General features: G+C 52.1%; 1 protein-coding gene across 4 annotated transcripts in view; it reads left to right on the top strand.

Annotated features, from left to right (window-relative positions):
• Nucleotides 1-23,174, top strand: part of NFATC2 (nuclear factor of activated T cells 2) — a 160,489-nt gene that overhangs the window by 109,604 nt on the left and 27,711 nt on the right. For all 4 annotated transcript variants that reach the window (XM_061437973.1, XM_061437974.1, XM_061437972.1 and 1 more), the window contains exons 7-9: nucleotides 2,346-2,401; nucleotides 3,032-3,158; nucleotides 4,435-5,124. In XM_061437973.1, coding sequence (XP_061293957.1) covers nucleotides 2,346-2,401; nucleotides 3,032-3,158; nucleotides 4,435-5,124 — 873 coding nt within the window. The remainder of the gene's footprint in view (nucleotides 1-2,345; nucleotides 2,402-3,031; nucleotides 3,159-4,434; nucleotides 5,125-23,174) is intronic.

Genomic DNA, 23,174 nt, shown 5'->3' with positions numbered 1-23,174 from the left:
CATCACCAACTCCCGGAGCTTGCTCAAACTCATGTCCACTGATTTGGTGCTGCCACCCAACCGTCTCATCCTCCAGCTTTCTTTATGGTCCAAGTCTCACATTCATACTGTATGTATAGAGCACATTTTGTTTTTCCCTTTATCCACTGATGGTCACTTGGGTTGTTTCCATCCCACAGACCTCTGTTTTCCTTGAAGAAGCACTTTGCTGCTTCAGCCACCACTTAGATTATAACTGTTACTTACTGCAGTGATGTAATAAACTCTGATCATGTCAACAAATGACTGAATCCTGAGGCATGAAATGAAGTCATGGCCCCTGAGGGTGTCCTGTAGGACAGGTGATGGTGAGGGTACCCAGAGGGGATAAACTGGGTCCAAAACAGGGGACTTCAGCTGAGTCTTGAAGGCCAAGCCACCGCCAATACCCACCTACCCTCCATTAACTTGGCGGAGGGGCTGCATGGGCTCGGGAATCTGCAGCTACGTGATGGAAGAGCTCAGTTCAGCCAGTGAGAGGCTGAGGAGGAGAGCGAGGCACCAGACATCAGCATCATCCCTTTCTTGGATTAATTTGTTACTTGATCTTCTGACATAGCTCACACTGCAGCTAGTGGGGATGTGGTTTTTGATGAGGACCTGTGCTTAGCTCAAACTGCCTTCTGAGGGGCGGACACATGTCTCTTCAATGACCTGTGACCTGTCTTTGATTTTAAAAAGTGAGGATTTTCTCAGAAGAGCTCTATCCGGGGTTTCACACACCGGACGTACCCTGTCTCGATGACTTGACTTCAGATTCCTTGACATCTGTCCATCTGTTCTCCCTTGCTTCCTTTTGAGCAGCGGCTGATGTCAGCTCCTGGTTTTTCCCCTGCTCCTGTCAGCAGCCTTTGGAGCTGCTGACACTTTTGTACATTCAGACATGAAATGTTTACTAGACACCTGCCATGTGGTGGGTGTTGGTGAGGCAGTGGCAACTCTTAACTTGCTCCCCTCCGCAGAGATCTCTTCCCTTTGGGCGTAAACCTGTGTCTCCCCTCGTCATTTCAGGAACTGCAAGGCCAGGACACGCAGGCTGACTTGTTGGAGACGGCTCCAACCGGCTTAGTGCTTGTTCTTCCTGCAGGTCATCTCGATTGCATCAGCTTTGGTGGCAATCACGACTTTTTATTACTTATTATGTTGGGAAATATGTCCTCTACAAGTTGAAATAATGCCTGGAAACTCAGTTTCTTTGGGTAAACCTGCTGGTCCAAGACGACATGGTTCAAATCTGACCTATCACAGAAGCTGCTAATCACCATGCTTGCAAAGGGGGTGGGGGTCGTCCTTTGGCCAAATGTCGGGACACAATACATACCCAGCCCACCTTGGAGAGGTAATGCTATACCTGAGCAGATTAAAGGCTCTGAGCAGTCCTGCAGTGAAGAAATTCACTTGCCTGACTCTGCTTTTGCCAAATGCTTACTAGCTGGTAGAGCTTGCTTTCCTTTCTCATAAACCCATTTAATATTCTTCAGAGCCAGTGCTCCACAAAACACCCTGGAAACACTTGTGGAAATGATTTGTTTTAGCCCCAAACTGCCCACTGGCCAATGTAGGTGGTCAACAAAAGAAATCTATTATTTGCAAATGCAGAGTTTTGTTTGGCCCAACTTGTTGGCCCCAAACTGGGGAGCCAGAGCCCTGCTTCAGGGAAGGAGGGTTTACCACTGAAACCTCTCCATGCCTGTTGTGACGGGTCACGTGAGAGCCAGGCTGTCTGTTGACTAAAAGGTGGAGGGTGGGCGCCTGTGTTCCCTCCCTCTCCAAGGCCTCACGAGCCAGGACATTGTTTAAACCTCTGAGGACAGAATATGCGAGCCACCTGTGTTCTCAGACGATGGAGAAGTCATGTCTGGGACAGCCGTGGGTCTGTAATGGGGCCCCTGCGACAGTCTTGGCATATGCAGAGCATTTTGGAAATAGCCTTTGGTTGAACAAAGCTTATTATAAAGTAAAGCGTATAACAATCTTTGTATTTTAAAGAAAGATGTAGATATTTAAATATAGAGAAAAAAGATAATGGTTTTGGGATGATGGACAATTTCTATTTTTTCCCTGGTTTTGTAGCGTTGCCCAGTTTTCCATTGTCCATGTGCCTTCTCTTTGCAAAAAGAAATATGTGTTTATAGAAATAAAAATACGTGTATATACATACGTGCATACCTAGTGTACACACACAGGTGCACTGACTGAAATGACCTAACCTAGAAGCCAAGATCAGTATAAGTTGGTGAGTTTTTGTCTTAAATCTTCGGTTGCTAAGAATGCCTTCAAAGTCTGTCATTTCTAAATTTTTCCAGATGGGCAGCAAATTTGGGAGATGGAGGCCACGGTGGATAAAGACAAGAGCCAGCCTGTAAGCACCCACACGCGCTGACCGGATGACCTGTCCTGTCCACCTCCAACCCTTGTGTTCTCTTTCCCTCTTTTTTCTCCTTCCTTCATCAACATCCCAGTGCTTTGGACCAAATAGGCATTTAGTGGGCATTGACTTGACGAGTGAATTACATGTTTCCTGAGCATCAGACCCTCTGATTTATAACAGTGACATCTTAATATACTTTGATAGAGTAAGTAGTAAGTCCTCTTTGCTGCAGCTGAAAAGTCAAGTTCCCTTTAATTAGAATTTTGCCTGTAAGCCTGCAGGAAATGTCATGAGTCTTTTTATTTTTATTGAACTATAGTTGGTTCGCAGTATGTTGGTTTTGGGTGCACAGCAGAGTGATTCGGTTATGTACGTGTATACATATATATCCATATTTTTAAAATTCTTTTCTGTTATAGATTATTGCAAGAGATTGAATACAGTTCCCTGTGCTATAGAGCAAATCCTATTTGTTATACAGAGTACTGTGCGTCTGTTAATCCCACACCCCCAGCATGTCCCTGCCCACCATCCTTTTAGATGGGCTGGCTCACTGTGCTTAGGACCTTGGATAGGAATTTACTTGCGGTTGCAGTTAAATTACTGACAACTTTCTTTCAGAACATGCTTTTTGTTGAGATTCCGGAGTATCGGAACAAGCACATTCGGACTTCGGTGAAGGTGAACTTTTACGTCATCAACGGGAAAAGAAAACGAAGCCAGCCTCAGCACTTTACCTACCATCCAGGTAAGGAGTTCTCTCTGGAGGCCCCTTGGGCGTGAAGAGGCGGCTGTGTGTGCGGGTGAGGACGCCTGTGATCTGCTGGGCGGCTTTGGGCAAGTGACTCACCCTGTTTCAGCCTCAGCTTCCTCCTCTGTCAGATGGCACCTTCCTTATGAGAGCTGTAGAAATCCAATGTGTGTAAAGTGCTTGGGACCGTCTACATCAACGACATTAGCTACTGTTATTAGTATTTTCCTTTGCAAGGGCAGAATAAGAATGGGGCACACGTAGGCTTGTTTACTGGAAGACGGCAAGGTTGATGACTCCTCTCTCTGTCGTAGATTTGATCACAATAGAGGCAGAAAGTGAATATGCCCTAAAAGCCAGCTCCTTAGGGACCCCACAGTAGGTGGTCACTTGGTGGATAAACAGTTACTGAATGGATCACCAGGCCAGGAGGCCTCATTCCCACCAAGCACTGCAGTCCCAAGACGGGCAGCGAGAGCCATGTTTCATTCATTCCTTTGTCAAGAAAATACCTGAGTGCCCACTCAGTGCCAGGTACTGTTTAGGGTGGGCTTCCCTTGTGGCTCACACAGTAAAGAATCTGCCTGCAATCCAGAAGACCCAGCTTCGATTCCTGGGTGGGGAAGGTCCCCTGGAGAAGGAAATGGCAACCCAAGCATTGCCTGGGAAATCCCACGGACAGAGGAGCCCAGCGGGCTACAGTCCAGGGGGTTGCCAAAGAGTCGGACACAACTTAACAACTAACCAGTAACAACTGTTCAGGGTGCCGGGGTCCCAGCATTGAACAAAAAAGACCAAGAAGAAGAATCCTCTCTTGGAGGAGCCCACATTCTAGTGGGGGAGGGGCAGGTTGAGATATAACTGAGCACATGGAGTGCACAGACATTTCAGAGGATGCTGAGTGTGATGAAGGACGGCAGGCAGGGAAGGGATGGGAGCTGCCAGGGCAGAGGCAGGAGGTGGAGGCATAATTTTACATCAAGCTTTTGTCGGAGCTCTCCCCCTGGGGGAAAAGACAGCACATGTCCCAGGGCTGACGGCAACCCCCCAGCCACTTTCTGCCGTCGGAAAGACCTATAGTTCAAGGCCATCACCCAAGGTCAAACTTCTAACCTAAGACAGTGGCACAGGGGGAGCCTCTTGCCCGAGCCCAGATCTCTGATCCCGGCCGTCTGGCCTCCCAAGGCTGTGCTCCTACCGCCGTCTGCCCATCCTCCATGCCCCCCGGCGGCGCTAAAAGAGGTCCGCCCGGTGTGCTCTTCTCTTCTCGCAGTCCCAGCCATCAAGACGGAGCCCACTGATGAGTACGACCCCGCCTTGATCTGCAGCCCCGCCCACGGGGGCCTGGGGAGCCAGCCGTACTACGCGCAGCACCCGATGGTGGCGGAGCCCCCCTCCTGCCTCGTGGCCACCATGGCTCCCTGCCAGCAGTTCCGCTCGGGGCTCTCATCCCCCGACGCGCGCTACCAGCAGCAGAACCCGGCGGCCGTCCTCTACCAGCGGAGCAAGAGCCTGAGCCCCGGGCTGCTGGGCTACCAGCAGCCCGCCCTCATGGCCAGCCCGCTGGCGCTGGCGGACGCCCACCGCTCCGTGCTGGTGCACGCCGGCTCGCAGGGCCAGGGCGCGGCGCTGCTGCACTCCGGCCCGGCCAACCAGCAGGCCTCGCCCGTCATCCACTACTCGCCCACCAACCAGCCGCTGCGCTGCGGGAGCCACCAGGAGTTCCAGCACATCGTGTACTGCGAGAACTTCGCGCCTGGCCCCGCCAGGCCCGGCCCGCCCCCTGTCAGTCAGGGTCAGAGGCTGAGCCCTGGCTCCTACCCCACCGTCATCCAGCAGCAGAACGCCCCCAGCCAAAGAGCCGCCAAAAACGGACCCCCGGTCAGTGACCAAAAGGAAGTGTTACCCGCGGGCGTGACGATCAAACAGGAGCAGAACTTGGACCAGACCTACTTGGATGACGGTAAGAGGCTCGTCTTCCTCATTGCGCCTGAGTTCCATGCCCTGTAGCCAACCCCCACCCCCACCCCAGCAAGCTGACTGTATGGCCTGGGTAGCCTCCTTTACCTGTTTGGGGCCTTGGTGTCCCCCTCTTTAAATGAAGGGAATTGGATAAGATGATCTTTAAGGCCTCGCCCAAGTCTGTGCATGAATCATTGCCCAACAGGAGTTTGGGGTGGGCATTAGGGGTTTTAGTTGCTCCCCCCTAAAACCATGGCAACAGAAAGAGCAACTGAGGGCACTTCTGGCCCTAGGAGTGTGCTCCGGGTCACAAACCGGGTCCGTTTAACTGCTTCCACTCTCTTTTCCATCTGCCAAATTTAGACCGAGGATAGGGCAACAGAAAGGAAGGAAAGCTAACCTTTTATTCCTGGAGAGAAAGGGAAAAAAACACCTCCCACTATATAGTCTTCTGTTGTGTATTTAGGGGAGGGGGTGGGGTGGAGGGAAGGGGAGATCTTGAAGGGTGGCTGCCTCGGAAGGGTGCATGAATGGGGGCTCGCAGGCAGGCTGCAGGCGGGCTCCACCACGTGCCCGTGGAACAGAGCCGTGCATTGATGCAGGGAAACAGTGAGCTTCCGCTGTGGTGAGCCCAGCTGATGGGCTGGTTGGGCCAAAGGACAGATGCAGAGGCAGCTTTGTGTCTCTAGGTGCCCGAGTCGGGTGGCAGGGCCCAGCGGGGGGGCAGGCTCGTTGGGAGTGGCAGTGTTGATGGCGTGGGTCTGTGATCGCAGCGAGGGAGGGTGAGCTGTGTGGACAGGACTCACCTGGGACCAGCCAGGAGCCGCTGCAGGGGCAGAGAGGGCGGGGTGGGCAGAGCGGCCTTCCCCTGGGGAAAGAAGGAAACGGGTGGCTTGGATTTCTCAGTGAGAAGGAAAGCCTGTCCCACTGGCTGGCATCTGCAGCTCCAGCTTCGCCCTTGACTGGCAACAGCATCTGAGACACCCTGAAATGTCAATTATTCAGGAAAATTTACTCTCAGGAATGCACCCAAGGCATAGGAAGTAAGGCAGAAAGCTTCGAAATAGCCACAATAGTTATCATGAAGACCAGGTGCTAGGTGTCAGACACAGTGAGTGCAGGGCACTCACTCAGAGACTGTTGACTTTTACTTTATGCAAAGTTTTGACAATCCGCCATGTTTTGTAGTTTCCACGTCCCCTCTCGAGTAAAAACTATCTTTCAAAACCTTCCCCCCAAGTGGACCCAGCAAAGGTCCTGAGAACCTCTTAGTTTAGAGTCAGGCTGCCCCAAGTCCTTACAAAGGTGACCTCGGTACTGCTGAGTTACTCACTGAGCTCACTGGTCCTGATCATTCAAACGCAGATCGAGTTAGGAGCACTGTGCTCTGTTTTAGAGAGAGAGACCCTGGTGCCATCCATTCGCAAAACAATGTATATCCGAAATGGCTGGCGAAGATCAAGCGTCGATGCTTAGCTGAAAGGGGTAGAAGACTGCACTGGTGCGGAGCGCCTTCCCCACTGAGATGATGGAGTGGGCTGTAACCCGACCGCTCTCCATGAGTCTGCCCAGGGCTGGATCAGGCAGAGGCGCTCCATGAATAAGTGATGCCGGAGCAGGGGCTGGAACTGTCCTCCCCTGACTCTGTCCCACGTTGCTTTGGTCTCTGGAGCAGGAAATGTTCCGGCCCCTCCCACCCTGTCTGTCATCCCACCACACAGACCAACACGAGCATCTTGGAAAGAGAACGGGGTCAGTCGCTGGTTCTCTGTAATGCATCAGGACCCACGATCATTAGTAAGCTCTGAGCGCCTCTTGTTGCTCAGATAGAGGCTTGTGTTAAGGGGGAAGCAGCTGAGCGTGGGAGACCCTTTGGGGCCTCTGTCTGTCTGAACACAGGCAGGTTCAAGGTCAGAGTGAGGATGGCCTCCCAGAGGGTCAGTAACACGAGTCAGCTCTAGGGCTGTCTTGGAAAACCAAATACAGTGAACCTGCTTCTCTGGGTGGAGCCTTTTTTTAAGTACACTCTCCGTAAGCCCAGGCTTCCCTGCTGGCTCAGTGGTAAAGAATCCGCCTGCCAATGCAGGAGACACAGGTTCAGACCCTGGTCCCGGAAGATGCCCTGGAGAAGGAAATGGCAGCCCTCTCCAGTATTCTTGCCTGGGAAATCCCATAGACAGAGGATCCCGGCAGGGTACAGTCCATGGGGTCGCAAAAGAGTCGGACATGACTGAGAGACTAAAACAAGAAACCGTAAGCCCAGTTCCCTGGAATCTTAGGAGGCGTTCTCTGAAACGAGGGTTCTGTGGCTGGAAAGGGGGAGAAACACTTGATAAAACCAGGTTTTCATAGCATTTGTTGACTGCTGGACTTCTCAGAACCCTTACTGACCTCGTGGACACTCTTGGCTTCTAAAACAAGAGAGAATTGCTCCATCACCTGTACGACTCCAGGGGTGCTGCTCACATCGAGTATGCTCTGTGTGAACAGAGCCCTTCCAGCTGTACAGCCTGGCGGGCCTGGGACCCCTTTCCCCTGACGGTCAGGAAGAGTAACGCGGAGGCATCTCAGAGTTCAGAGCCAGCCCTGTCCCATCCCGTGGGCTGTGTTCAGGCTTCATGTTCCTGGGGCCAGAGCAGGGCATAGGGCAGGGGATGGTCTCCACCTGTGTGGCCCCAGATGCAGCCCTGTGGCCGCTGGTGAGATGCTCTGCGCCTGACTGGTGGTGTCCCCAAGCCTCTGCCCAGCCCTGGTCCCTTCAACGGGAAGGCGCCCGTGTGGCCCGTCGTGTGCTCAGGGCTGACTCCAGCCTGCCCCACCGCTGTAGCCGCCAGGAAGAGGGCTACAGCGTCGTCTGCCAGCTGCTGGCTTTGAGGTCCCTCTCGCAGACGCCTTCTGGCCGGTGTACTCACAGAACGTTCTCAGGCTTCGCCGTTGACTTCATGAAGGTGGGGTTCAGACTGGTCAGCTCTCTGGCATTTCTTCCTGACCAGTAAACTGGAAATCCCGGGGTCATCTCTCTAGTCTGTCTGGGAGGCCTGCTAGGTCCTTTTCCATCCCTTTGATCAATTCCCCAGTGGAGATCCCCCCAGAAAATATACTCTGGCTGCCCAAACTCCAGCAGAAGATGCTCCCAGGGGCGAGGATGGGGGGCTGTTTCTCAGATGCCATTCCTCTCTGCCTTGGGATTTTGGCAGACTTGACTTTCTTTGGTTATTTTGTGAGAGCTGGGCTGACTTGCTTTGAGGGTCAAAGGAAGGTTCCGCAGCTGGAAAGGGAAGGGGTCACCACGGAGGACTCGGGTCCAAATGCAGACGCGTCACCCTTGCAGTGGCCACGCCGCCCTGCTGTGATCCCGGGAAGCCCCGGCCCTTGGCGCTCTCTCCCCGACCCTTGGCTCACAACCCGGCCTGTCTGCTCTGCGTCCCACCTGGTCCCACCGCTCTCCTTCCCAAGCTGCATTCCTGCACACAGACGCTGTCTGTCTTGGCCCCTGTTTTTTTCCCTTGGAACTCCAAAATGCAGCTTCTGCTTTCTCCACTCCAAGGACTCGAGACGTTTTCCAAAAGTCTCTTTCTGAGCTAGCAAAATAAGTGATATTCCAGGGCCAGTGTATCCTCACTCCTCTGCTGTGTGCCTGCCTGGACCCAGGCTTGCTTTCACAGTTCTTCTGAAATGCGTGCTTTGCACACACGTTCAGTTTTTTTCCCCCCTCTGTCCCCCTTGTCCCCTTCTGTAACTGGCTTCTCGCTCTAAAGCCCCAGGCTATACCTGGGAAATACCTTCAGCTCAAAACAGTAACCTGATCCTGAGAGCCCTGAGCAAATCCTTCCCTCCCTCCTTTCCCGCTCCCACGCATCGGGCTCCTCTCCTGACTTCCTCTCCCCTCTCCTCCATCTTGATTTAACTGGTTACCTTCTCTGTACCCTGGTGGCTCAGATGGTCGAGTCTGCCTGCAGTGCAGGAGACCTGGGTTCAGTCCCTGGGTCAGGAAGATCCCCTGGAGAAGGAAATGGCAACCCACTCCAGAATCCTTGCCTGGAAAATCCCATGGATGGAGGAGGCTGGCAGGCTTGCAATCCATGGGGTTGCAAGAGTCGGACCTGACTGAGCGACTTCACTTTCTTTCTTTCCCTGTACCAGGCACAGTCCTGGGACTCAGGGATGCGCTAGTGACAAGTCAAAAGTCCTTGCTCTCGTGGGGTGTCTTCCGGGTAAAAGAGGCAGATGTTAGCACAGGAGGTAACAGACAGGCGTCTTGCAGACGGCGGTAGAAAGCCACGAGGGAACGCACACAAGGTCAGAAGCCAGAGTGTGGCTGGCTGGGGGTGGTACAGCGAGGCTGGCCCTGAGAGGTGGGCTTCAGGGACGATCCGAGGGAAGAAGTTTCAGGAGGCAGAGTCAGCAGGCGGGAGGCCGTGAGCTCCGAGGCGTGGGCTACTACTCTTGGTGGGTTTTCGTCAAGAGGGCACCGTGAATTGATTTCCCTTCTGAGGCCGTCACTGGCTGCCTTTGGACAGTGGACAGTAGGGAGGCGAGAGATGGAAAACAAGGGCTTTGCTTCCTTTTAGACAAACCCCGAGACAAAGGCAGTGAGCCCCGTGGCCAGTGCTGTGGGGGAGCGCGCAGGGGCAGGGGGATGGCACGTTTGACGGAACGCTGCCTTGCGAGTCCTCTCCTCAGTGCGCTGGTTGGAGACAGAACTTGCACTGCCAGAGTGCGGTGAGTTTACAGGGAGTTCTGACCCGTCCCCTGCCCAGGACTGAGGGGCTGCTGCATGTGCACCCCCAGGGCGCCTGCCTGGGGCAGGTCGGCAGTGTGTGCGCGTGTGGGGGGCAGGCGGGCGGGAGAGGCTCCGGGAAGCGGGGCCTTGGAGGAGACGCCTGCGGGGTCCCGCTGGTGACATGGTCTCCAAAGAGCTGCGGGTTCGCAGGTCCTCAGGCCGTCCCGTCATGGGCTCAGGGTGGCGAGCCTGTGCCGGCAGCCTCGAGACGCTGACGCAGACAAGAACGCCAGGGACGGTGGGGAGGCTCGGGATTCAAAGGAGATCCTCCGTCCCCTTGTCTAGGGAGAAGGATGAGGTCTCAGTGATGACCAGAGCCTCTGCCGTTGGCTCTTAAGGATGGCAGATGGTGTGTGTGTTTATACATGTCAGAAGAGCACGGACCAGTTTGGTTGTGGATCTACTTTTCTATTCTTCATAGGAACTAAAAAATCGTTTCTTGAAATACGTTAAATAAGTTTGATTATTTCTACACACTGAAATGCAGGCACACTTAGAAATTAGTGGTGTGTGCTGAGTCTCACCAGCTGGACTGCCATGCAGTTACCACCCGGGCCATGCAGGACGCAGCATCTGGTTAGGACCCCAGGAGCCCCCACGGCCGTTGCCCTGCCTTCCAGCCCTGGGAGTTCGTTTTGCCTTCTTGCAGAAACAGAAGTCATGCAGCCACGCTCTCCTGTGTCTGGCTTCCTTCCACCACCAGTAGCTTGCGAGATCCAGCAGTCCTGGGTGTAGCTGAGGTTCATTCATTCTGTTGTCCGTGGAGGGAATTTTCTGCAGCCTCTGTGTCCATGTTGCTATTGATAGAGAGGACTGGGTTGCTCCTCATTTCATGGAGAAGCCGTGTGAACACTCTCGAACTCTTCTTTGGCCGTCCACACAGACGGTCAGGAGTGGAGCCCTTGCCAGATGGTTTTCCAAAGTGGTCATACGAGTTTCGATGCCCACTGCGGTGCAGCGGGTCGTGTGGAGTGGTTTGAAGGGTAGTTCACTTTGCATCTTCTGACTCTGGGACCGGCTCTCATTTCTGATGAAGAGACCCAGTTACGGGGGACTCAGACCCAGGAGCAGCAGGCTGTGTGGGTATAGGAGCTCTGACCTGCTCAGATACTCAGGACTGCCAAACACGCGTTAAGGTCTGCGCTTGTAAATATGGTTCCTAAAAGACGTCCAGCAGTTATCATTTGCTCCCGTAATAGTAACAGTGGGCATCCTGATAGCCTGCTTCCCTTCAGGTTTCTTGAGGTGCCTTCTGCAGCCTTGCCTTTATTTGGGTCCCTTTAATGCTCTGACCTTTTTTGTTCGATGAGAATCCTCCATGTGGACAAAGGGTAGGGAAAAGCCCCAGAGAAGGCGCCGACCTGTGACTCTCGGGGGTGGCCCTTCCGGCCCCCAGAAGCAGAGGGTCCACGGGGGGCCACACACGGCTCAGGTTCAGTTCCCTGGTGCCCCTCTCTTCCTGCCCCAGGAGAGACCTGGACAGGTTAGAGTGAGCCCCAGACTGGCCCATGGTGGCAAGGCAGCCCCCAGGAGCTTTTCCTTGAAACTTGGGCACCGCACGGGTGCAGCGGAAGGAGCTGGCCACCCTTGTGTGAGCCTCCGTGGAGGTACTTGCCTGGGGCTTCCAGGCCGTTGAGCCAGAGGTGCAGCTGGCCACACGAAGTGTTTTCAGGACCGGAGTCTGCCCTCAGCACTCTGACCTCCGTTTGGTCTTGTTTGAATCTTCTGCTTCCCTTATTCTCGGTTTTCAGGACTTACTTGCCATGTCTCTGTAAGACACGTTGAATGGAGCTTTGAATATTAGGCTTCGTACTTACTTGTGGCCTTGCTGTGCCTCAGTTTCCCCATCCATGGAATGGGCACGATCCCAGCTCCTCCCTCATAAGGTGGTGGCGAGAGTGTATTGAGTTAAGGTGCGTCATATCTTAGGAACAGGGCTTTGCCCAAAGAACTCCCCAATAAATGTTAGCCGCTCTTTTTGTTTCTGAATTTAATTGACTTCTTGGAGGACAGGGTTCAAAATTTTTACCATACGTCTGCGTAAGAGAGTAAAAATCAGCTATTCTGGTCTTTGGCGATGAGCCCATGTGCCCTTATGCCCTGTCTCTTCCACATGGGCTGGAGTAGGGGGGACAGAGCCCCAGGACTCGGGCTCATGATTCCCTTCCCAAGCTTCTCTCCGGGGCCATGGGCCATCTTCCCACACAAGGGGCCGATGCCCTGGGCCCAGGGCCAGCTGCGTGCCCGGTGGAGCGTGAACTCAGGCCCAAGTTCTGCTTGCTGTGCCACTGGCAGAGGGTCCCAGCCTTTTACCCAGAGGCTCAGTGTGCCAGAGCGTGAGAACCAGGCCAGGGAAGAGTGGACGGGCAGACAGGCACACCCTCCAGCGTGTGGGAAGTGGGGAAGCACACCTGCCTGGCACGGCTTTGTCTGGCAGGTCGGGGGGCTTTCACTGGGGCTGCTCAGGGCCCACGGCAAGGCTGTCACAAAGCAGCTCGTGTTTGGAGAGGCGGGCGAAGCCCACAACAGCCTGCCTGCCGCTGACGACGGCCGTGCGTCCGGCCGCTGCGTTGGCCCGGGAGGGCTGGGCTTCCAGGCAGCCTCCCTGGGGGCAGTGGCACTGACAGAGGCCGACATGCAGGGATCCTCTGCTCTGATGAGAACCGAGCACAGTGCTTGCCTGGCTGATGGCACCGTGGAGAGTGTGACCTGGGTGTTGTAGCGTGGGGCTGGGCAGGGCACCAGAAAGCACCAAGACCAGGTTGAATTCACACGCCTTTTCTGGGCACCAACAGAGTCCAGGCTTCTGCTGAAGGCTTTGGTCAGCCGTCTTTTTTAAAGTTCATTAAAAGATACCTGTATTTTATAAAGGCAGTATGTCCGCATGCTTGAAAAAAAACAATACAAAAAGATAGCCAGTGACGCCTTCCTCCCATTTTTGCCCTGCTCCTTGACACCAGTTTTCTCAAGCCTTCTAGAGTAGTGTTTCTTGGTTCTGTTTTGTTTGTTTAATCACTAATGCCACCCTTTCCACTTAGGCCCCTTTTAAAATAATTTTTTTCCTAATCACCACCCCCATGAACTGTCAATCCCAGTACCAGGCCCTTTGCGGGGCCACAGACCATCGTGATATATAAGATCGTCCTCCCCCTTGGGGATGTATCGTCCCAATTGGGAATGCCTGCTGTGGTTTCTGTTTGTAGTCGTGAGCACAAGCAGATATATCTTCTTCTTTTCCCCCTTGGTTCTACCAAAGGGAGCAAAACACGCCACAGGCCCCCGCAGTCGGGAATGAGCGTCTCTCGCTGTTGCAGGCAGCACTTAGGCACCCGTCACACGGGGAACGGGCGGGCGTGTCGGGGGCCTGCTCTCAGGAATGGGATGTCTGCTCTGAGGGTCCAGCTTTGACTCGGGGCCTCTGGCTGTAGAGCCTCTGGAATTGTCTTCCTGGCTCTCAGGCTGGCCTCAGCGCTTTCCTCCTTTGTGACCTCAGGCTGATGACAGTGGCCCCCGACTCTCAGGGTGACCACGGGCGTGGAAACGGCAGCATCCCTGTAAGGAAAGCACTCTGACCCGTATGTGTGCGTGGGGTGCTCAGTGGTTCATATTCGTTTCTGCCACCACCATCATCGATCCTGGGCCATTGCTACGGTCTCCATGTTTGTGTCCCCTCAGCTTATAAGTTAAAGCGTATCCCCCGGTGTGATGGCTTTAGGCCATGGGCCCTTTGGGAAGTGCTGAGGTCCCGAGGACGGAGCCCCATGACCGGGGTTGCTGCCCTTAGAGAAGAGACCTCTAGTTCCCTTCCGCCCTGTGAGGCGGGGATGAGAAAGCAGTCGTCTTGGAGGAAGTAGGCTGTATCTGCCGGCACTTTGATCTTGGACTTCGCAACCTCTGGAACAGTGAGAAACAAATATTTGTGTTTATCAGCCCCCAAGTGACTATTTTGTTATGGCCGCCCGACCTGACGAAGACAGACAGAGGAGGAGGGCAGAGCTGACTCTGGAGAAGAGCTCCGAGGCTGACTCTCAGCCTGGGTCCTTGTCACCCCGCTGGGCTACTTCGCGTTAATTCAGCAGAGGGAATTCAGAGTCTCACTGGAAAGGCCCGAAGTCCACAAAACTTGCCTGGAGAGAAGCCCTTCCGATGAATATTCAACCCTGAAGCTCCAATACTTGGCCACCTGATGCGAAGAGCCAACTTATTGGAAAAGACCCCGTTGCTGGGAAAGATTGAGGGCAGGAGGAGAAGAGGGTGACAGAGATGAGACAGTTGGATGGCATCACCTACTCAATGGCACGAGTTTGAACAAACTCCAGGAGACAGTGACAGGCAGGGACGCCCGGAGTGCTGCAGTCCGTGGGGTCGCAGAGTCGGACGCGACTTAGGGACTGAACGACCACAGAGAGACAAGCCCACAGAATTTGTGAGAACTCGCGGTCGCCGATCACGGAGCCAGTGGCGCGTCTGCCTCCCTCTCCCCCGGGAGAGGCTTCTGTCCCAAGGGCACCTTTATTTTGCCCCTCCTGATGTTTCCTCACTTTGTGAGAACCTCTAGCTTCTAGCTGTGGCACTTAGCTGTCCTTTCATCCCAAATCAACATGTACTTTGCATTGCTGGCTTATGAAAATTCAAGAGGCCACCTTCCAGCTGACTCCAGACCCAGAAGTGCTCAGCCATCTTTTTGAGATTCTGCAAAGCAGATGTTTTCAAAGGAATGTGCTCTTGCATTTTGAGGTCAGATGCTACCAAACCACAAGAAAGCCTATTCTCAGACTTGCTGTCCACTCAGCCCGCATTCCAGAGCAGCCTCTGACCCACAAAGAGCAGGCAGGGCCCCAGAAGGAGGACCAAGGATATTATTTGGTGTCATCCGAGGGCCCCCCAGTCAGCCACCAAAACCCCCAGTTTTAGCTGCACTGCGTTCCGTTTCCACCTTCAGGATGAGGTTGTGGTCTGGTGGTAACAGGTGAACGTCCTGGTGAAGGAGTAAGGTGATCAGTTAAGCAAGATATACGAGGAGGTGAGCATCCAGACCTTTTTTTCCAAGGCTCTTCTAGCCTTTCGTTCTTCCTGGCACAGCCTGCAGAAGTTGCTAGGGCTCACTTCCTCCCTCAGTGTAAGTGCCGGGCAGGCTGGAGACGTGGCTTGTTTCAGGGTCGTGAGCAACTGGGTGATTATTGTAACGTCATTCCGTGCAGGACTGTACTTGTGATGGATCTTGCCTCATCCCAGGTAATCACCTAAGATCGTGCAGAATGCGTGAATTAAAAAACACAGAACTTCCCAGTATCAGCTTGAGCTGTAATTCATTTCTCTCTAGCAAAGTTAGAACTTGAAAGGCGATTTAGTTATTTGAGGCTGTGAACTATATTGGAGGGGGACAGTCAATCAAATCTTATTTCAATACTAAATTTTTACTTTGTACTCCCTACCTTCTCTGGTATCAATAGATCTATTTCAGATAAATAGTAAAGTTTATTTTCATGGGGGGGGGGGAACACCCTTCTTTAATGGAATAGCCCTTGTTTTGTTCCATTCCACAGAGTTGAGCTTTGGGTGCATTTTGTCTTTTCTCATCCCCGAGCTTAGTTCTGGACTCTCTTTTCTTGCTGTGGACCGACTCAACTTTATTTTAGCACCATTTTCTTTTACTTTTCATTCCTTTCCAAAAACAAAAAGAGAAAGGCTTTGTTCTTGGGAAATGATGAAACCATTTCTCTGGCTCTTCTCCACCGCATTCCTGACACCTCTTTAATTTGTTACTGGCCCTGAGATCTGGTTAGCTGAGACCGTGGCTGTAAGCGCAGGGCTGGAGCCTGGTTTGCTCATCCACCATGTCAAGTGTCTCTCTCTCTCGAGGGGAAGTCAAGGCACCCTGAGGGTGGAGTGTGAAGAGGGAGTCTGGGCAGGTCCTCAGATCCAGCCCCTGCCCCTTCCTGGCGTCAGGATGACATCGCGGCGTCCCTTTCAGCTGCCATGAAATCAGCTCTCCAGCCAGGCGAGCGAAACAGTGTGTGCCGCGGTCATTTTACGGTGAGCACCAAGAACCCCGACCTGGCTTTATGACGAGGTTGTCTGTTGTAGGCGGTTTGGACTTAAGTCCCAGGCATGCTGCAAACCAACAAATGGGTTTCATCTGAAGCCCGTTAGTTCCACCATCCCGGGAAAGTTGAAAGGCCGCTCCCTGGTTGTTAAGTTTCCAAACACCCTGGGCAGAGCGGGGGTTCTGTTGCATAAGCCGACTACGTGGGGAACGCCTTTGAAATGTTCTGCAGCCGGTTCTTATAGATTTCTGGAAGGGGATGGTGTCTTTTGAATGCTTAGCTTTATTGGAGGCCTAAAAAAGAATTGACCCAGCGTTGATGAATGCACCCTTTCCACGCCTCACAGCTGGACTGAGTTGTGGTCTCTGCAGGGCTTGGCACGGGGGCGCCCACTGGAGCTCCATGGCCGGACTGGGCCTGCACATATTTTGTTTGGCCCACGCAGTGTTTAAAAAAAATATTTGGATTAGATGCCAACGTTTAAAAACCAGGAGATTGCATATAAAAAGACAGATTTCCGGCTTTCCTTGGAAAATCCAAAGATCTGGCCGCCCTAGGCCCCACATTCTGCATGGTGGCTACCTGGAGTCAAAGTCAAGGCTGGTGCTAAGTAGAGACCCTTTCTAGACAGAGCACGCACTTGTCCGTAGCTGCCCCCACCCGCTCCCACCTCCTGAGGGTGGATGGAGCGTCCCTCACTTTTTACCAGCACATCGGTATGTCGGTATTGTCGTTCCTCTTACACTTGGCCGACCCCGCCCAGCCAGGGATTCCATCAGACCTGTTTGGCGTTTGCCTTTGTTACCAGTCGTCAGGAAGTGCCACTCACATCTGTGGCTGCCCAGCCCAGCACCTGGTGTGCAGAGGGGACTTTGGAGGTGTCAGCTCCCTCTTGCTTCCCTCCCTCTCCTTGTGGCTGGAGGTAAGATTTAAACACACCTTTTTGGATGAAAATGCTATAAATATATACAAATAGAGAGTAGCACAATGTACCTACTTACCCACCCCTCAGCTTCAGCTGTGGTCAACTCATGGCCAATCTGGTTTGTTCTACACGTCCACCTTCAACCACCTCCATTTCACAGTAATAATTTGAAGCAAATTCTCTACATCAAAAATCCTGGATACCAAAAGCTTATCATTTCATGTGTACAGCTTCAGTATGTGTATCTAAAAGAAAAGGGTTGTGAAAATATTCATAATAAACCACTAAGTGCATGAAACTTAACAAAAATTCCTTAAAATCGGGAAAGAGCTGGTGTATACAGTTCCAGTCATCTCACCATATCATAAAGGTTTTCTCCTTGTTTTATTACTCTGTAGTTTGAATCAGGATTCAGACCAGGCCCACACAGTGCCCGTGGATGCCGTTAGTGTCTAAGACTGTTGTCATTCAGAGGTTCCCCCTGTAGATTAAGTGGCAGGACCTTTTTTTTCATTTTATCATCATCATCATTATTATTTAGCAATTTACTTGTTGAAAAAGACCAGATTGTTCATCCTATAAAATTTCTCACAGTCCGGCTTTCACCAGTTATGTCCCCATGGTGAGGTTTAGCCTGTTCCCCTGTCCCCCGTATTTCCTGTAAGTTACCATGGTGAGGTTCAGCCTGTTCCCCTGTCCTCCGTATTTCCTGTAAGTTACCATGGTGAGGTTCAGCCTGTTCCCCTGTCCTCCATATTTCCTGTAAGTTAGCAGTCAGTTCTGGTGCTTTCGTGGATTCGGGTTTAGTTGTTTTGGACAAGACTGCTCCGCGGTGGGAGCATCTCTCCGTCAGGAAGCACGTGGTGTCGGGTGCCATCCTCTTGGTCGTGACACCAGCTGCTGATGGTCTGTGCTGAACTGCATTAATTTAGTGGTGCAGTGATTGCAAGGTGGTGATTGTTGTTCAGTCACTAAGTCGTGTCTGACTCTTTGCGACCCCATGGAATGCAGCATGCCAGGCTTCCCTGTCCTTCACTATCTCCCGGAGTTTGCTCAAACTCATGTCCATTGAGTCAGTGATGCCATCCAACCATCTCATCCTCTGTCGCCCCCTTCTCCTCCTGCCTTCGATCTTTCCCATTATCAGTGTCTTTTCCAATGAGTCAGCTCTTGACCTCAGGTGACCAAAATATTGGAGCTTCAGCTTTAGCATCAGTCCTTTCAATGAATTTTCAAGACTGATTTCCTTTAGGATGGACTGGTTGGATCTCCTTGCAGTCCAAGGGACTCTCAAGAGTCTTCTCCAGCACCACAGTTTGAAAAGCATCGATTCTTTGGTTCTCAGCCTAATTTATGGTCCAAGTCTCACATCCGTAAAGTGGTTATATTCCGTTCTAATTCTGACTTCCCTTCCTTTCTGTTAGCTGGAAAAGTTCTATAAAGAGAAACTTTCCTTCATCAACAATGGTAGAATTCATATAGGAAGAGCAGGATGAATGCTGGATTCTTTCCCTCTATTTACCAGTTTTTTAAATAATGGTTTGGTTCATTAACATCCTCCAGTGGTGATCAATTAAGGACTTTTTTTTTTTTTAAGTACCATTATGAACTCATAGATTGAAACATAATTGATGTTTTAAGATTTTAATGGGCTTTTTCTTGTTTCTTTTGTCCTTATCATTTGATGGATCTAAATAATGACTTCCTCTCCTTTCTCCCCCTGGCTTATGAAGCAGTGTGCTCAGATATTCTGAGGCATCAGGAAAGAAAGATTTCTATATGTAACCTGAGAGTTGTATTCCCTACATGTGTGAAGGGGAAAATCATAAAATAGCTCTTGAGTGCCAGCTGGCTGAGATATTCCTTGCAGCATTGTGTGGTTTAAATAGTTAGTTTGCAGGGCAGGGGGAAGTTATGTATTGATGAGAATGTAGAGGGCTTCTGTAAGTGAAACCCAAAGTAACAATAGCTTAAACTAGATGGATGATTTCTTTCTCATGTAACAGCACAGACATGCGCAATCCAGGGCTGGTATTCTGGTCCCATGGTGCCAAGACTAGGCTCTTTCTTATCACTCTGCCATTTTTAGGAGGGTACCCTCATCTGCACTGTCTAAGATGGCTCCTGCATGCAGGAGAGGGTCCAGGAAAGGGGGGAGGAAAGGCGTGTCCTGTCCCTTTAAGGTCATGACCTGGAAATTGAATTTATCCCTGTATCTGATGCCTCATTGGCCAGAGCCTTGTCATATGACCACAGTGAGCTGCAAAGGAGGCTGGGAAATGTAGTTTTTATATTTACCCAACCAACTTCCCTGGTGGCTCAGACGGTAAAGTGGCTGTCTACAATGCAGGAGACCCGGTTTCGATCCCTGGGTCGGGAAGATCCCCTGGAGAAGGAGATGGCAATCCACTCCAGTACTAGTGCCTGGAAAATCCCATGGACAGAGGAGCGTAGTAGGCTACAGTCCACCGGGTCGCAAAGAGTCGGACTCGACTGAGCGACTTCACTTCACAACCATGTGCAGAGGGTGGTGCTGGTGGCCCAGAGGGTGACGCGTCTGCCTGCAATGCAGGAGACCCGGGCTTGATCCCAGGGTGGGAAAGGTCCCCTGGAGAAGGGAATGGCAGCAACAAAAACACTCCAGTATTCTTGCCTGGAGAGTCCCATGGTCGGAGGTGGCTGGTGGGCTGCGGTCCACAGGGTTGCAAAGAGTCGGACATGACTGAGCACCTCACAGCCGTGTGCAGAGCTAGTGGAAGACGGGAGAATGGATTTCGGGAAAAAGGATACAAAAGGAGGTCGGATGTTTTGTTTAATCTTCATAGGAGTTATCTTTCTCTATTCCACAAACATTTATTGAATCCTTCCTATATGCCAAGTGCAGTTACTAGCTCCTGGGGACACAGCAGTGCATAGTAAAGGTCCCTGCTTTCAAGAAGCTTACCTCCCGGTTAGGAAACCCAAACAAATAGCTAAATGAAGATGCAGTTGTCTCTCTGTATCTACAGGGACTTGGTCCCAGGACCCCACTGCCGATACCAAAATCCACAGCTCCTCAAGTCTCATATATAAAATGATGTAGTATTTGCATGTAACCTATACATTTCCTCACGGATGCTTTAAATCACTTCTAGATTAATTGTAATACCTGATACAAGGTAAATTCTATAAACAGTTGCCTAGCTTTTAGAACATCTGAATTTTTTCCCCCAAATATTTCAGTCCATGGTTGGTTGACTCTATGGCTGTGGAACTGTGGATGGGGATGGCTGACTGTGTATAATAATGTCAGGTGGTTATAGTCTATGAAGAAAATCTGCAGCAGCAGAGGGAAGAGGCCTCAAGTCCAGTTATTGCTGCTGCTGCTGCTAAGTTGCTTCAGTCGTGTCCGAATCTGTGTGACCCCATAGACGGCAGCCAACCAGGCTCCCCCATCCCTGGGATTCTCCAGGCAAGAACACCTGAGTGGGTTGCCATTTCCTTCTCCAGTGCATGAAAGTGAAAACTGAAAGTGAAGTCGCACAGTCGTGTCCGACTTTACGCGACCCCATGGACTGCAGCCCACCAGGCTCCTCTGTCCATGGGATTTTCCAGGCAAGAGTACTGGAGTGGGGTGCCACTGTCTTCTCCACCAGTTATTGCTAATTCTCCTCAAATTCAGGGAGCCCTTCTCCTCAGACTCAATCCAGAAACCCCAAAGCATTTGTTACCTCTTCCCGGAACAGGTCTCTTAGCTTGCTGTTGACACTGGGGGCCACTCATGTGTCCTGGGGCCTGCCTGGTGCGCTGCAGGACATATAGCAGCAGCCCTGGGCTCCACTCGCCAGATGCCAGTAGCACCCCAGCCCGCCCCGCCCCACACCCCAGCTGGGACACCCAGCAGTGACTCTGGTAACTGCCAGATATTGTCTGGGAGGAGAACTGCCCCCAGTTAAGAACCACCAGTCAGAAGGGTCCTGTGCTTGATTCTGCTGGAAACAATAGCTTCATAATGTTGAGTGTTGACTCTAAAGCTCTGTTTCGTAGACTGGAGAGTTCTGGGCTCCTGCGGGGTGTAGGAAGCCCCTGGGACCTCCTTCTTGGCTACGTTCAATGTTTCCCCTGGTGAGCGCCCAGGACAGTGGCTTCAGGATCAGAAGATGTTGATGAGTAGCTGTTACCAGAGGAAGCTTGACTCGGAGCCCCACGTGGCCTCTTGCTTGCTTGTGGCCTTGGGCGAGGCACGTGTGAAAAGCAATTTATAGGCTGCTGTGTGCCCCACAGGTACGGGGGAAGGCTCCTGTAGCGTGGGGCTGGCAGGCTGGCGCCCCAGGAAGCTGCCAGGAGGCGTCTCCCTGGGGCGTTTCTTTTCCTGGTTTACCTTTAAGCAGCTGCTGCCCGTTCATTCGTCCCTTCTCTGAATGGACATTCACTGCGCACCCACGGTCTCCTGGGCTTTGTGCCAGGAGCTGGGCTGAAACAGTGACTGCAGTAGACAAAGGCCCTCCTGGGACCAAGTCTCTCGGGGAGATGTTAATCAGAAGCCAGATGTGAGAGCTGGACCATAAACAAAGCTGAGCGCCAGAGAATTGATGCTTTTGAACTGTGGTGTTGGAGAAGACTCTCGAGAGTCCCTTGGACTGCAAGGAGATCCAACCAGTCCATTCTAAAGGAGATCAGCCCTGGGTGTTCATTGGAAGGACTGATGCTGAAGCCGAAACTCCAGTATTTTGGCCACCTGATGCGGAGAGCTGACTCATGTGAAAACACCCTGACGCTGGGAGGGATTGAGGGCAGGAGGAGAAAGGGACAGAGGATGAGATGGTTGGATGGCATCACCGACTCAATGTACATGCGTTTGAGCAAGCTCCAAGAGATAGTGAAGGACAGGGGAGCCTGGTGTGCTGCAGTCCATGGGGTCGCAAAGAGTCAGACACGACTGAGCGACTGAACAACAGCCAATACGAATTTCAGATGGGCTCAGTGCTCTGAATAAAACTCAGAAGTGAAGGTAGAGGAGGGTGTATCTTCAGATGGAGCCATCAGGGACAGCCTCCTTGAGGAGGTGACCTTGACCTGACGGAGGAGGTAGCGGCAGGGAATTCCAGACAGAGGGAACAGCCTGTCTGAGTGTTGGTTTGTGTGGGGGAGAGAAGAGAGGCCTGGGATAGTTGAAATTCACGACCAGGAGATGAGATTTTAAGGGCAGGCCAGATCTCAGACGGCCTCCGAGGCCATAGCAAGAGGTTCAGATTTGATTCCTGAAGGGAAGGGAAGCTGCTGGCTGGTGGAAGGTTGCAGTCTGGATGTATGTTTGACAGGCTGGCAAGTACAGGAAATAATTATAATGTAACAACAAGCCCTCCCAGTTAATAAGCACCTTTGGAAGGCAGAGACTAATTATCTCCGAAATCAGGGCTGTGAGACCAGGCTGAGGAGTGGGGCGTGATTGGTCTCAGGTCTCAAAGCTCGAGGCTCAGGGGATGAGCTCTTGGAAGCGTGCGTGTAAGAGAGTGATCTAGATTCAATTCATAAACAGAACGGAGCCTTGATCTTGGGCCTTTCACTCCGTGTATCTGATGAGACATCAGAAAAGTAGCTTTCCCTCCAGACCTGGGGATCTGACTGCCTCCTGGACGCTGTGTGGACACCCGGCAGGAACCCCAGCCTTGGCCAATGCTCAAGTGAGCTCATTACCTGACGCTACTCTGTTCCTGGCCCCTCTCCCCTATCTGTCGTTAAGGCATTTGAGATGTTGCCATAGGCAAGTGACTTAGTGTCCTTGACCTCAGTTTCCCCATCTGTAAAATGGGAGTAATAGCAGTGCTTCAGGTTTAAATGAAGTGATGTATGAAAAGTGCATGTAGGAGGGTCAGCCGCGTGGCTGGCACTTGTCAGCTTCAGCATTGTGCTCTGTCCAGGGTTGTGCCGACCCTCCTTTACTAGCTGATCAGCACTTGCAGTTGAGGCCGTCTGTGCAGGCCTCACAGTGAGCCCCGCTGTCAGGGATGCTGGCCCAGGCCCTCTGGACACCCTGCTGCATGTAGGGTGCGAGAGGTCCACTGCAGCCCTGTTCGTGCCAGCAGAGGATCAGAAGCAACCTCAGTATCTGATAATGAGAGTCAGCCACACCTGGGGTACTGAGCGGCTGGAAACAAGAGTAGAAGAGGGACCTTTTCCTGTTAGTTTTTATGGTTTGGAATTTTTTTTTTTTTTTTGCCGTATGCATGTGTTTACTTTAAAAAAAAATTAAGGAAAAAAAAAGATAAAAGGAAGGGACACATTTCAGGTCCCAGCAATGACCCTAAAAGCTATTA

The sequence above is a fragment of the Bos javanicus genome, chromosome 13, assembly GCF_032452875.1.
Source record: "Bos javanicus breed banteng chromosome 13, ARS-OSU_banteng_1.0, whole genome shotgun sequence".
NCBI lineage: Eukaryota > Metazoa > Chordata > Mammalia > Artiodactyla > Bovidae > Bos > Bos javanicus.
This window is presented reverse-complemented; position numbering and strand designations above follow the sequence as displayed.